At 48.4% G+C, this 14,229-nt stretch overlaps 1 protein-coding gene across 1 annotated transcript in view; it reads left to right on the forward strand.

Annotated features, from left to right (window-relative positions):
• Positions 1-14,229, forward strand: part of Slc43a2 (solute carrier family 43 member 2) — a gene marked incomplete at its 5' end in the record, with an annotated part of 39,830 nt that overhangs the window by 22,263 nt on the left and 3,338 nt on the right. Inside the window, 8 exons of the mRNA XM_033762735.1 lie at positions 4,011-4,109; positions 4,773-4,809; positions 5,687-5,774; positions 5,857-6,059; positions 6,556-6,702; positions 9,569-9,580; positions 10,532-10,670; positions 11,913-12,039. Coding sequence (XP_033618626.1) covers positions 4,011-4,109; positions 4,773-4,809; positions 5,687-5,774; positions 5,857-6,059; positions 6,556-6,702; positions 9,569-9,580; positions 10,532-10,670; positions 11,913-12,039 — 852 coding nt within the window. The remainder of the gene's footprint in view (positions 1-4,010; positions 4,110-4,772; positions 4,810-5,686; positions 5,775-5,856; positions 6,060-6,555; positions 6,703-9,568; positions 9,581-10,531; positions 10,671-11,912; positions 12,040-14,229) is intronic.

Consider the following 14,229-nt stretch of genomic DNA (forward strand, 5'->3'; position numbering starts at 1 on the left):
CAGCCTCCTGAGTTATCTGGGATTATAGGAATGTGCCACCATGCCTGAGTTTCACTCTACTTTCTTTGTTCTCAATGTTTTATAACAGATACAGCATATATTACATGTTCTAATCTGGAAAAATGGTCATTATTTACTGTACAAGATGTAGGTATTGTCAGGACTGTCTACTATGGTTTGCCCTGAGGTTCTACCCTGTACTGGAATGGCACTGATAACCAAAATAACACATGTGGGAGAAGGATTTTCTGGGTAATGATAAGAACATTTCTGGCAGGGAGAGGCTGACAGCTAGAAAGCTGCTGCCTTTGTCCAGGCCTGAGGGTAAGGGTCTCATCTGGGGATAGATGGGAAATCAGCCTCATCTCCCAGGTTCCTGCCCTTTCCCAGCAGGATCAAGTGTGAGAAGGCTCCCAAGCCCCAGGCAGCGCTGTGTGCTCACCTACTGTCTCCGTCGTTATTGGCCTCCAGCCTGGGTGAGGGTTCAGGCAGGCCTGAGATTAAGAAAGCGCTGCAATCTGTCTGCTTCTCTGCATGGTCTTTTGCCCTGTTGAACAGTTTGTGCCCAAAGGTGATTCTGTTTTGGGGACTCTGCTCTATGTACACATAGGTCCATTCTCCAGTGCAAGATGTTTACCAGGCTTGACCTTGCACCAAAGAGGCTGGGCATTGGGCCTCCATCTACTCCTCTGGGTTGTGTTCTAAGTCTTTTTGATCCCATGATCCTTTTCTTTCTTTGCCTTCCCTGGCCGGACGTGGAATCCAGATGGGAGCAGTTCCCACTTCCACACAGGCATACCTCTTCTCTGTGTCCTCGCTAGGGTTGGCCCCAGGGTGTCTCTGCCACAAAGCTGCTTTGCTGGCAGGACCAGTGCGAAGTAGTGTTGCTGTGTCAGCTCAGACCAAGCATGTCCTTTGAACCACAGCATACCTGGGAGGCAGGTGTCAGGGTACAGTTGAGCACCTTTTGTGCTCACTTGGGTGTGTCTGGCTTCATGGGAGCACATCACACTTCCATTGTCTCCTGTGCCCTTCCCTTAACCCTCTCTAACCCTCTCAGAGAAGTCTAGGAAAACAGAGGGTCCACTCTGCAGGGGAGGAGCTTTTGATGTGTGCTAGGAATTGGTTTGTTTGTTTACTTTGTTTGGCTTTTTTCTTCCCCTGGGGATTGAACTCAGGACCTTTGCACTGAGCTACATCCCCAGCTCTTTTTACTTTCTGAGACAAAGTTTTGCTAAGTTACTAAGCTGCCCAGGCTGGGGGTGAATCTGTGATACCCCTGCCTCAGCTTCCTGCCTTAAGCATGTTGCCACCATGTCTGGCTGTACTAGGAATTCTTTGAGGAGCCTGTTTGGCCACCCCAGTCACATATTAGGCGGTGGCACCACTGAGCTAAATTAAATCCCTGACTCTACACTTACCCCTTTTTTTTTGAAACAGGGTCTCACTATATAGTCCAGACTGGCCTTGAGGTCTCTGTGTAGCCCAATCTGGCCTTGAACTTGTCATCCTCCTGTCTCATCCTCTTGAGTCCTGGGATTACAGCATGTTCCACTGTATCTGGTTACCCATATTTTTTCAATACCATTATTTACATATAATTCATATGCCACTCATTTCGCTTAAAGGGTATAATTCATTGTCTCTTTGGTGTATTCACATAGTTATGCCTTTATCACTACATTCAGTGGTGTCACCTCCACCAGAAAACCCTGCACTTGAGCTGGGTGTGGTGGCACATGCCTATAATCCCAGCACTCAGGAAGCTGAGGCAGGATTATCGCTGTGAGTTTGAGACCAGCAGCCTGGGCTGTTATATAGTGAGTTCCAGGTCAATCTCAACTACGTAGTCAGACCCTGTCTCAAAAAAAAAAAAGAGCCCTACAATCATTAGCAGTCTCTCCCTATTTACAACCTGGTCTTCTAATCTACTCTATGTCTCTAAGGATTTACCTATTTGAGACATTTCACATAAATGCAATCATGGAACATGTGGGTTTTTTTTATCTGACTTCTTTCATTTAGCATAATGTTTCCAAAGTTGTCTGTGCTGTAGCATGAATCAGTATGTCTGCCCCTTTTTATGACCAAATGATGTGTGTGTGTTTGAATATACCACATTTTGCTTATTTGTTCATCTACTGGTGGACATTCAGATTGTTTGCACTTTTGGGCTGGTAGGAAGAATGCTAGTAGCCAGCTGTGGTTGTACATCCCTATAATCCCAGCTACTCACAAGTTTGAGGCCGATTTAGTGAAACCCTGTCTCTCAGATACAGTAAGGTGTAGCTCAGAAGTGGAGTACTTGTCTAGTGTGGCCCTGGGTTCAATTCTCAGTACTGGGGAACATACAAAAAAAAAGAAGGAAGGGAGGGAGGGAGAAAGAAAAAGAAAAGGAAGGAAGGGAGAAATACTGGTATAAATACTCATGTACACGTTTTTGTGTAGACATGATTTACGGTTTTTCTTGGGTATTTTCCTAGGTGGGAATGGGTGGTATGATTTTATTTTTATTTTTTTTTTTTGGTACTGGGCATTGAATTTGGGTCCTTAACGCTTGTGAGGCAGGTAGTGGCACCACTGAGCTAAATCCCTGGCCCTCATATGATTATCTTAACTGTGTGAAGAACTCCTGGACTGTTTTCCAAAGTGATCGTACCACTTTACTCCCCATTGGAGGTGCATAACAATTCCAATTCCTCTACATTCTCACCAACATTTGTTACTATCTGTATTATGGCCACCCTGATATTACGGTATCAAGTGGTATCTCATGAGGCTCTGATTTGCATTTCTCTGCTTAATGATGTGTATCATTTCATATACTTATTGGCCATTTTTATATATCCTTTGGTGAGAAGCCTATTCAAATACTTTGCCCATTTTTAAAATGTGTTACTTACCTTTTCTGGTATTGAGTTATAGAGGTTATCTGTATATTCCACATACAAACCCTTTATCAAATACGAGATTTGTGAAAATGTTCTTCCATTCACTTTTCGCCTTCTTGGTAATGTTTAAAGCACGGAAGTTTTGAATTTTGATAATGTCTGTTTTTGTGGGGAAAACCAGGCAGGAATGATTAGGGACAGACATAGAGCTAAGTTCCCACTACCTCTATTTAGCAACCATGAATTTTCTTGCAGTGACTCTGCTTGACGACACAGAAATGACTCGATACAAATAAGGGAGGTCCCTGTGTGTCAGTAGCTTAGCTCCATAAAAGCAGCCTGAATTCAGTGAAATAGGTTAGCAAAGCTAACACAGTGCACCCTTCCGAGGTTGCTTGGAAGATATTATTTGCCCCAAATCTGTCTGCATCCACAGCCCCGTTGTAGTATTGGACCATGCCTAGATTGCTACAAATCCAAGGGTTGGTCTCGAAGTCATGTTCCTATAGGATGAGAGTAGTGGCTTGTTGGAACAGAGTGTGAACCCTGCTATGCTAGCCAGTGGCCTCTTCGGGTACCTGTCAGTCACTAGGACGGAAAGGGAATCCCCTACTTGGACTTGGGAATGCAGAAGCATTGTTACCCTGAGGAAACTGGAGAATTCTGATTGGCACCTTCCAGAAATTTACTATCATGAAACAGAAAGCAGCCTTTGATGACATCTCACCTTTCTGGGACTCTGGGTATTTTTATTTATGAAATGATAATGTTTATCCCCAAAAAGATTCTTATTTCTTAACAAGAGGTACCTTAGGCTCATAGTTTTGCTCTATGGCATCTTGGTGTAATCTTGCAAAGCCAGGAAGCCTGTGGCAGAATCAGAGGAGGAAAATTGCTAGCTAGAAAGTGAAACCACCGTCTCTTTGGATTTGAAGTTCAATTTCTTCATTACACTCCTCCCACCTCAGTCCAGGAAGGGAAAGCTTGCAATTAGCAGTAGTAATTACCCTGGATGACTACCTTGGGAATTGCACGAGAGCACAGGTGAGGGACGGTGCCTGACAAGGCCTCGATTCTCTTTTCCTTCCTCCTAAACCTTTTCTCTTTCTGTCCTCTCAGCTGCCCAACATGTTCGGTGACCTTCGATCCACGTTTATTGCCTTGATGATTGGATCCTACGCCTCCTCGGCAGTCACCTTCCCAGGAATCAAGGTGAGGGTATCACCAGTGGGTTTCCAGCACATTTATCCTGTCCAGTGTCTGTGCAGTGACTCCTCCAACCCTCCCTGACCGAGAGAGAGAGAGAGAGAGTCACTGGTGGTCCTGAGAGCTGCCTGCTCCCTCCCTCGGGGCAGGATACACCTGGGCACCACAAGCAAGAAAAAGAAAATCATTAAACCATGTGAGACGAGAGACTCAAGAATGTCACGTTGGTGCATGACCCCAGGCTGGGGGTAGGCTCACCTCCAGTTCTGCGCCCCCCTCCCCTCAGCCTGTTACGTTGGTGCATGACCCCAGGCTGGGGGTAGGCTCACCTCCAGTTCTGCGCCCCCCTCCCCTCAGCCTGTTGTTGTCGGTCTCTTGCTCCCAATTAGCCTAAAGCACTGCTCCTCAGCCAAGTTGGTTCAGCTGTTTCCCTCCCAGGCAGGATTCTAACCCTGTGTAAGTCACAAAGGGTTAGCATGGTGCAGAAACCTCACAGCTCTCAACCTGGTCCCTTCTCAAACCCTAGTGCTCTATTACCTTCAGCAGGGGCTTCTCCTTTCCTAGCACCAGCACAAGTCCAGACCACCTCTCCAGGGGTGTGAGAGGATGCTGCTGGTGAGGAATGGAGTCACAGGTTACTGGAAATCAGGACAGGAGGCAGGAATCTGGGGCCAGCTATCCCTTGGACTTTCCGGGATATTGTTGCTCCTGGGTCATGGAGAGGAGCCCACAAATTCCCCTTCTTCTTTGCAGTGTCTAACTGCTGGCCTCCCTGGACAGCTGGGGAGTTTTGTGCCAGGACTTTGGGGACCCTGATATAGGTGCTAGAAATAAATGGTGCTCATGAAAACAGCAACTGCTCATTAGCGTTCGGCAGGCTGCCCACTTGCTGGCCAAGTGCTCAGCTCTCTGCCAGGACTCCCTACCTTCACTCCACACCATGAGGACCTGTGCCAGTGTCACATCCGTTTCACAGGTGGCAAAGCCAGATGCATTTTTCTATGCCTGTCTGAGCACATGCCACATGTACTGGAGAGACCTCTGTGGGCAAGGCTCACAATCCTGTCCTCAGGGAGCTGGACTAACAGTAGACAAGCAAATGAATCAAGAAATGCTATAATGTCAGCCAGGACTGTTTATTGTGAGCCAGGGAGACAGGACTGTGATAGTGACGGGGTGTTCAGCTGAGGCTTCCCCAAGATGGTGACGTTTGGTCCAAGTTGAAGGCACAAAGGGTTAATGTCAGGGTTCGATGAATTGGGTTACTATAAGACAGAGTTTCTGATGACCGAACAGCCCGGCCAGTGGCACTGTGTCTGCTCACACAGCTCAGCTCAGTGGGCCAGGAGCTGCCAGGTGCCCCCTGCCCACTCTAACTTGCCCCCAGAGGCTTCCCCAAGATGGTGACGTTTGGTCCAAGTTGAAGGCACAAAGGGTTAATGTCAGGGTTCGATGAATTGGGTTACTATAAGACAGAGTTTCTGATGACCGAACAGCCCGGCCAGTGGCACTGTGTCTGCTCACACAGCTCAGCTCAGTGGGCCAGGAGCTGCCAGGTGCCCCCTGCCCACTCTAACTTGCCCCCACAGAGGCCGCCTGTTCCGGGCTGGTTTTCCTCAACTGCTTCTTTAACTGGCCACTGGAGCCCTTCCCAGGGCCGGAGGACATGGACTACTCGTAAGTAGGCATGCTCTCTGCCTCTATCCTCGTGCCAGCCAACGTCCTGTGGCACCAACAAGCACTCTCCCATGGCCTCCAGGGTGAAGATTAAGTTCAGCTGGCTGGGATTTGACCACAAGATCACAGGGAAGCAGTTCTACAAGCAGGTGACCACCGTGGGGCGCCGCCTGAGCGTGGGCAGCTCCATGAGGAGTGCCAAGGAGCAAGCCGCACTGCAAGAGGGCCACAAGCTGTGCCTGTCCACCATCGACCTGGAGGTGAAATGCCAGCCAGACACTGCAGGTACCCACTTAGCAGCCCTCGCCTTCAGGGGCTGCCTGAGACATCGGCAGGGCATCTGCATCCACACCCCGAGCACTCAGGGGAGCTCCCAGTCCAGAGCTGGAGTGACAGCCCCAGTGATCTCCTGACTGCAGCCAGTGCTGGCCAAGGCTGTGTGGGAAACATCTCACTAAATTTCCACTTCATCCTGAAAGGGGAGGTAGCAGCATCTGCCCTGTGTGCAGATGAGCACACTCGATTAAAGCTCAGGGAGGTTGGGCAGTGAAGGCAAACCTATGGCACCCTTGCCACAGCCAGCTATTTGTATTATTGAAAGCTTTGAAAGGTTCGCCATCACTGGGTTAGGGGATTTGCCCAGCTCCAGTACCATGAACCCCACTGGGGCCTGGTCCCTTGGTTCCCCCTGCCTTCAGTGGAGTGATCAGTGTGCACATTGGGCCCCCAGGAGTGGCTGGGCCCTGTGCTCAGCCCTGAGCCCCACACCCTCTCCCCACAGCAGCACCCTCATTCATGCACAGCGTGTTTAGCCCCATCCTGCTGCTCAGCCTGGTCACCATGTGCGTCACGCAGCTGCGGCTCATCTTCTACATGGGGGCCATGAACAGCATCCTCGAGTTCCTGGTCAGCGGTGACCAGAAGACAGGTAGGTGTCCCCTGAAGCTCAGGGCACAAAGTCAAGGGAGGGGCCCCAGAGTGCCAGTCACTCCCCCTGGCCAGAGTCGGGCCCCTTGGCACTGGCTGGATCGTGTTAGGCTGAGCCAGACCCACAGGGCTGTGGGATGGCAGCATCTAGGACACTGTTTGTCTGTTTCATCATAGCCAGCCTGACTGTTCTTTCATGTCCCCGTCAGGGTTTCCTGGTATAGGAGGGAGGGAAGGACTAAAATAGCTTCATGTGTTGAGGGTGTGGGGTATGTTTTTCCAGGTCCCAGGGGAGGGCCGAGGGTGTGTCTGTAATGAAAATACTCCACAGAGCCGCGTTCTCCACCTGAGCGCTCCTGGAAAGGCATCAGACCCAGCCCCATACCAGGGGTCCCCTGGAGACCACATACTTGGCACCTGGAGGTCTTGGGGACCACAGCTGAGGACAGGTGTCCTGGCTAGAGACTCTGGGGCAGCAGGGCCCACAGTAGGATCTGTGTCCTGCACCATGAAACTGAGGCTCCCCGGGAGTGTGTGATCCAGTTGAGGCTTGTTAACTGCGGGAAACAGAACTGATAACCCACACAACAATGAGGAAGATCTTGAGCTGACTAGAGATTTTGTTCCTGCAAAGAAATTCAGAACTTCCCTAGGGCCCAAGCTGAGTCAGCTTTAGTCATCCCAAACGGGACAAACACATTCGGCAAATCCTTTTTATTGGCAGCCTCACTGGCATGCAACTTTCCTTTGTTGGTTTACTTGTTTTTATCAAGAGGAAGACACTGTAGGCCTTGTAAGGAACCAAAGCAGTTTTTAACAGGGATAAGAATTCCTACTTCAACAAAAGGAAAAGATATCAAAGGGGGAATCCAATCTGATGATGCTGGAAGACTGGTGGTGGCACAAAGTGGAGAAATGTTGAATATCATGTGCAGAAATTCATAATGTGCCAGGGGTGGTGGCACAAGGGGTGGGTAGGCCCCAGCTACTCAGGACTCTGAGGCAGGACGATCAAAAGTTCAAGGCCAGGGCTGGGGATTTAGCTCAGTGGTTCCACAGCCTGCCTCAAAAGTGCAAGGACCTGAGTTCGATCTCTGGTACCAAAAAAAAAAAAAAAAACAGTTCAAGGCCAGGGGCCAGGGATTTAGCTCAGTGGCACTAAACCTGCCTTGTAAGTACAAGGTCCTGAATTTGATCCCTGGTACCAAAAAAAAAAACCCAAAAAAACTGCAAAAGTTCAAGGCCAATCTTGGCAAGTTAGCAAGACCTTTTCTAAAACAAAAAATACAGTGAAAAAGACTTAGATGTGTAAGTCAGTGGTAGAGTTCCCTGGATGTGACACCTAGTACTTGGCAGGTGGGGAAGGTTGGCCTAAATGTAAATACAGAAGAGGCCTTTGGGTGATCTGTTTACTTTTTTCTTTTTTTTTTTTTTTTTTTTTGGTACCAGGGATTGAACTCAGGACCTTGTACTTGGCAGGCACTGCACCACTGAGATACATCCCCAGCCCAAGTGCTATTTGTATTTATTTAGTCCATTGATGTTCACCCAGATTTCTACTATGAGAATCCTTTTTAAAAAAATTTTTTTTTTTAAATTTCTTTGTATGAAGAGATGGAGTCTTGGCAATGTTGCCTAGGCTGGTTGTGAACTCCTGAGCTCAAGAAATCATTTCATCTCAGTTTCTTGAGTAATTGGGACTACAGATGTGTGCTGCCATGCCCAGGAGATCCCTTTTTAATTAACGCACATTAAATTCTGATGGACATATTTTTGGAAAAGCTGATTGATCTTGTGTAAACACCCTATATTATAAATTCTCAGGCCCAGAGAGCTGGAAGCGCTGAGGTATGCAATGGGAGGCAGTCCCTGGCCATTGGGGACTTTGATAAATCAAGTTGTCTGAAATGCTTTGTGGCCCAAGAGGAATTTTTTCCAACTATATCCTACATTGAAAAAGTCAGCCTGGTGATCCATCTGTGATCCCAGCTCTTCAGGAGGCTGAGGCAGGAGGACCACAAGTTTAAGGCCAACCTGGGAAACTTAGTGAAGCCTTGTCTCAAAATAAAATTAAAAACAATAAAAGGGCTGTATATGTAGCTCATTGGTAGTGTGTGAAGGCCTTGTGTGTGTGTGTGTGTGTGTGTGTGTGTGTGTGGGTGTAGAGGAGAGAGACAGGGAGACAGAGAGAGAGAGAGAGAGAGAGAGAGAGAGAGAGAGAGACTTGGGTCCCACCTTCAGTATCAGCAAAGAAAGAAAAAAATACAGAGGAAACCAGGTCAGGAAGTTTGGTCTGTGGCAGACAGGACATTGGTTTTCCCCATCCTGCTTCTCTGGTACCCTCTATCCACCGCCTGGTTGTCTTCCCAGAAGGACTGCGCTGGGGTCAGGAAGCAGCAGGGTTGAAGGAGCAGCTCTGGCTGTTTAGGGGAGATCCATGCTGTCAGATGTCTTGCCTGGTTGTCCTGGCTGAAGTCTTTGACCTTTTCTTCTCACTGAGTGTGGCAGGAGGTGACTGTGACAGAGCAGCATTTCCACAAGGCCACATGGTAGCAGGGGATGCTGATTATGCCAGGCTTCCTGCTCAGCATGTTATTTCCCCATCATGGTCCCCAGCCAGTGACACAGGCCTGATTCACCAGCCTGCTGTGGTAAAGCACCAGCAGATAGGAGAACGTCAGCAGGTGCCTGGGCTGAGCCCTCTCCCTGATTCGCTCCCAGGAGCCCGAGCACTCGGTGGGGTGTGGTGTGTGTGTGTTGGCCCTGGGCTAGCCTGTCTCCTTGCCCTGTCTACCTGTAATGGTCATTACTTTTTCTACCATTAACCTCTCTCTTTCTACTCTTCTGCCTTTGCTCTCTTGCTGCAGTGATGGCCACAGGTAAGCGGGGTGAGGGTGGGGGGGCGTCAAGATTTTAGATTGGCTTTTAGCCAATCTATGCTTAACCCTGAAGTTTCTCACCTTGAATTCCTGACACCCCTCTTGGCTAGAATTGTGGGGTTAGGGACAGAGCTACTATGGACTTTCAGCTGTTTCCCTGAAACCCTCTAGTAAGTTTTAGTCTCATTGAAGATGGAAGCCCTTAAGTCAGATTACTCACTAATGACCAGGCCCGGGATTTAACTCAGTGGTTCCACTGCCTGCCTTGAAAGTAAAAGGTCCTGCTGGGCATGTTGGCACATGCCTACAATCCTGGCATTCGAGAGGCTGAGGCAGGAGGATTGCTATGAGTTCGAGACCAACCTGGGCTACATAGTGAGTTCCAGTTCAGTCTCAACTAAATAGTGAGACCCTATCTCAAAAAACAAAACAAAACAAAATGAAAGTAAAAGGTCCCGAGTTCAAACCCCAGTACCAAAAATAAAATAAAACAGGGCCAGGGATTTAGCTCAGTGGTTCTGATGCCTGCTTTGCAAGCACAGAGACCCAAGTTCAATCCCTGGTACTAAAAAATAAATAAAGCAAAAAAAACTAATGAGCAATCACACACAGCCTCAGTCATGGGCATTGGTAATTTTGTGGTTCCCAAGTCATAGCGACTTCCTGGAACTTCTGGAAGGAAGGGTTTCCATTGTGACATACTGGATTTCATTAGCCATTTCTGGGAATCAAGCAGAGGATTTGGAGCAGAAAATTGGGTGACCTGACCCTGGTTCCAGTTTTGATTTCAGAGATGAAGGTCTCTGGGCTTCCCTCAAGACCTTCAATGAAAAGGGGACTCTGAAGCAGACCCCAGCAGGGCCTGTGGGTATTGGCCCTTTCATATTCCGCCCAGCCTGTTCTCCAGGGCCAGTGCGAGGAGCCCCTGTGACGCAGCATCTTCCTCCCCAGTTGCTCTCTACACCTCCATCTTCGGTGTACTCCAGCTGCTATGCTTGCTGACGGCGCCTGTCATCGGCTACATCATGGACTGGAGGCTGAAGGAGTGTGAAGATACCTCTGAGGAGCCTGAGGAGAAAGACAATAACCAGTATGTAGGCAGAGCCCAGCCCCTGGAGAAGGACCACCGAGTCACATGTTAGGCAGATGGGCTGGGTGAGCTCAGTTTTATAGGTAGCAGGAAGACCAAGCCCAGCTCAGCACTGCACATTCAGGTCTCCCCGCTTTTGTGGAAATTCTTTGGTTGCTAAAATTTGGGAGGCACTCAGATGGAAACAGGACAAATCAGAGGAAAAAGCCATGCCTCCCCAGGATGGCCTTCAGATCCTTAGCATGGGCAGCACCATGGGGCCATCCTAACATTACTTACCTAGAGGGTTTGTTCCACTCGGTGTGAATAGTAAACTGCTACAACCAGATGTGTTAATAGGTTTGTTGATTATTGTAAGATGAAACGGCTGGGCTCTAAGATCAGAGGATGAGTTAACTGCCATCTTCTGTGACTCCACCTTAACATAATAAAGCTGCTATTTACTGTATTAGGCCCAGTTCCAAGCACTTACTACACAATGCCTCAGTTAAGCCCTACAACACCATAAAGAAATGTGGACAAGTGTTATACCCATTCTACAGATGCAGGAACTGGAGTTAAGAGTTTGAGTCATTTGCCTGAGGTCACACAGATGAGCACCAGTGGGCCTGGGACACTGCACATCTCCGAGCACTTGGCATTCATTCTTGGATGCTGTGTGATCATCCATGGGATGTCAGTGTGGGTGGTAAGACTGGAATCAGTAATATTTAATTCACAAGGAAATAATTATAGAGAATGCCCTGTTATCTAGGTCAGGTCCTACAGCCAGGAGGTTATTTGTGCCCATCCCTGTTCCATCTGCTGAATATTTATTTTCCTTCCACCCTCTCCTGCCCCCCCAGAGGGACTCACTCCCTTATTTGGCTTATTAACTGGCTTCATTACCAGCTTCCTGCAAGATTTCAGTGAAGCCAATGACAAAGTGAAGCTTTGCCACATCCTAACTTGGCATATTCCACTCTTCACACCCTGTCATTTGAGCTCATTTTTCTTCACTGAGCAGTATGGAGTGTTGAGGACTGGCTTCTGGTGTCAGAGATCTTCCACTGAGGTTCTCATTCACTGTTTGATCAGGAAGGTGGACCAGGTAGCATCCCTTGTACCCATCTAGCCCTGGCACAGTCCCCAGGATGTGCTTGGGTGGGCTAGGAGTCTTGCTATCCATGTGCCGTGGCTCTGACACCTGGCTGCTTAGGAGGGCCTCCTACCTCCAGCTCCTGTGGTGCTCTGTCTCCACAGAGGCGAGAAGAAGAAGCGGGACCGACAGATCCAGAAGATCACCAATGCTATGAGGGCCTTTGCCTTTACAAACCTGCTGCTCGTGGGCTTTGGGGTGACCTGCCTCATTCCCAATCTGCCACTACAGGTGGGTGTTGGGCAAGGAAGAGGCCAGCTGGGCAATGGGACAACAGGAATTACGTTATATCATGGAAATACTCAACAAAACCAATGTGACTACATTCATTCAATTTAACCAGCCAGCCAGCAACCATTGTTTTCCAAGAGCCTGTTATCTGCCAGGCTTGTGCTGGAAGCAGGGTGAGCTGTAAGGAACAGGTTGTGTTCCACACAACTCTTCCAGGCACACTGTTCTTGCTCTTTGGGGGACCTTGTATAGCATGATCACTGCCCTCCCAGGACTGTGTGCAGGAGTTGTGTGTTTACTTGTTTTGTAATTGGTCAAACAGCTGGAATCTCATGTTCAAAGAAGTCTGGCACTTTGGACATTGGCAGGAGTATTTGCCACCCAATACAAATGTGCCCATTGGAGCTAGGCATCGTGATGCATACCTGTAAGCCCAGCATTCTTGGAGGCTAAGGGAGGAGGATCAAAAATTCAAGCCAAGCTTGGTAAATTTAGCAACTTATCAAGACTGTCTCAAAGAAGGTCCACAGATCTCAACCCTGGAAGGTTTGAAAAGCTGGATAAAGATTGTGATCATAGCTTGAGATCTTGGTTCAAAGGCTTAATTCCTTTGCATAAGATTTTGCATATTTGTGAGAGAGTGTAAGGAAGACTTTGTCACCTGCCTGGCTCCATTCTTTGGTCTGTGAGTATTCTGGTACTGTAGTAGATCTTGGCCCAGGCCCCAAGTTTACACACTCTATAAAGGGATACAAGTGATTGCATTGCTTCCAGATGGGTGTGGCCCAAATCCAGATGGTATCTCAGGACAAGCCCAGGAGGAAAGCAGCAAGGCCTCCCTGTTTACAAGTGGCCAGGTGTTGAGCTGCATTGAGCACACAAGTATGCACACCCACAAGGTCTGTTGTGTATGCACCACCCTGAGCACACAGAGGAGAGAACCCGTGGGAGACTTCATCAGTTCCAGTTGGGAAGGTCATTGCTTCTCAAGTGTTCTTCCCTGGCCTCCTGGGCTGCCCTGTCTGAAGACTGGTTGGTAGACCCTTTCCCTGATTGTCTTGGTCAGTCCAGGAGTAATACTCAGTGGGGAACAGCCACTTGCTCTTTGTTGTATTGAACTCTTATTGTAGAGAAAAAGTTAGGAAAAAGCAGCAAGGAATTTGGAATGGAGAGGAGCCTGCCCAAGTATGTGCATACACGGGTGTACACATTTGGACACAGCAGTCTTCAACCCTGGCAGGAATATCCCCTACCCTCTCCACCACCCACATTCCTGAGAGCAGGTGCTGAGCTGCTGAGCAAGATAACAGGGTTACGTACAGAAGACCCAAAGTCACACGGTTCTGAGGCAAATTCTGGGCCTTTCAGGGATCACTAACAAGGGCTCCCAGAGCTTGCTAAGCCTGCAGAGACCATCCCAGAAAGGAACCCTTCTGGAGACAACCAGAGAACTTTGCTAGGGAGGTGTAAAGGAAGCCCCTGCCAGGGGCCCCAGGACAACCAGGTGGGCAGGTCTCCAGTGAGTCCTGAATGGGGAAAGATTAGAGATCAAGGTCATGGTTGGCAACCTGCTCTGCTGTACAGATACATACTTATTTATAGACAATTAGAAGGCTAGTAAGAATGGTCCTGTTCTGTACTTTTTGCAGACGTTAGCCTGATGTAGTAGCACATGCTTGTCATCCCAGCACTGGGGAGCAGAGGCTGGAGGATTGCCATGAATTCAAGGCCAGCCTAGGCTACATAGTAAGTTCAAGGCCAGCCTGAACTACATAGTAAGACCTTGTTTCAAAACAAAAACATTTGCAGATATCTGTAGTGTCATCATGTCTGTAGTCATCGCTGACTTCAAAGATCTGTGACATGACATCACAGGATGGTAATCCACCATCATGTATGTATTTCCACCTGACATACAGTACACATAAAACACCTTTGAACTAGGCGTGGCAGCACACGCCTATAATCCCAGCATTCAGAAGGCTGAAGCAGGAAGATCCTGTGAGTTTGAGACCAGCCTGGGCTACGTAGTGAGTTCCGGGTAAGTCTTAACTACATAATGAGACCCTGTCTCAAAAAAATCAAAGGGGCCGGGGATTTAACTCAGTGGTTCTGCTGCCTGCCTCGAACGTACAGGGAACCAAGTTTGATCCCCAATACCAAAAAAAAAAAAAAAAAAAAAAAAAAAAA

This window comes from Fukomys damarensis, unplaced genomic scaffold, assembly GCF_012274545.1.
Source record: "Fukomys damarensis isolate Sample0158 unplaced genomic scaffold, DMR_v1.0_HiC HiC_scaffold_13, whole genome shotgun sequence".
NCBI lineage: Eukaryota > Metazoa > Chordata > Mammalia > Rodentia > Bathyergidae > Fukomys > Fukomys damarensis.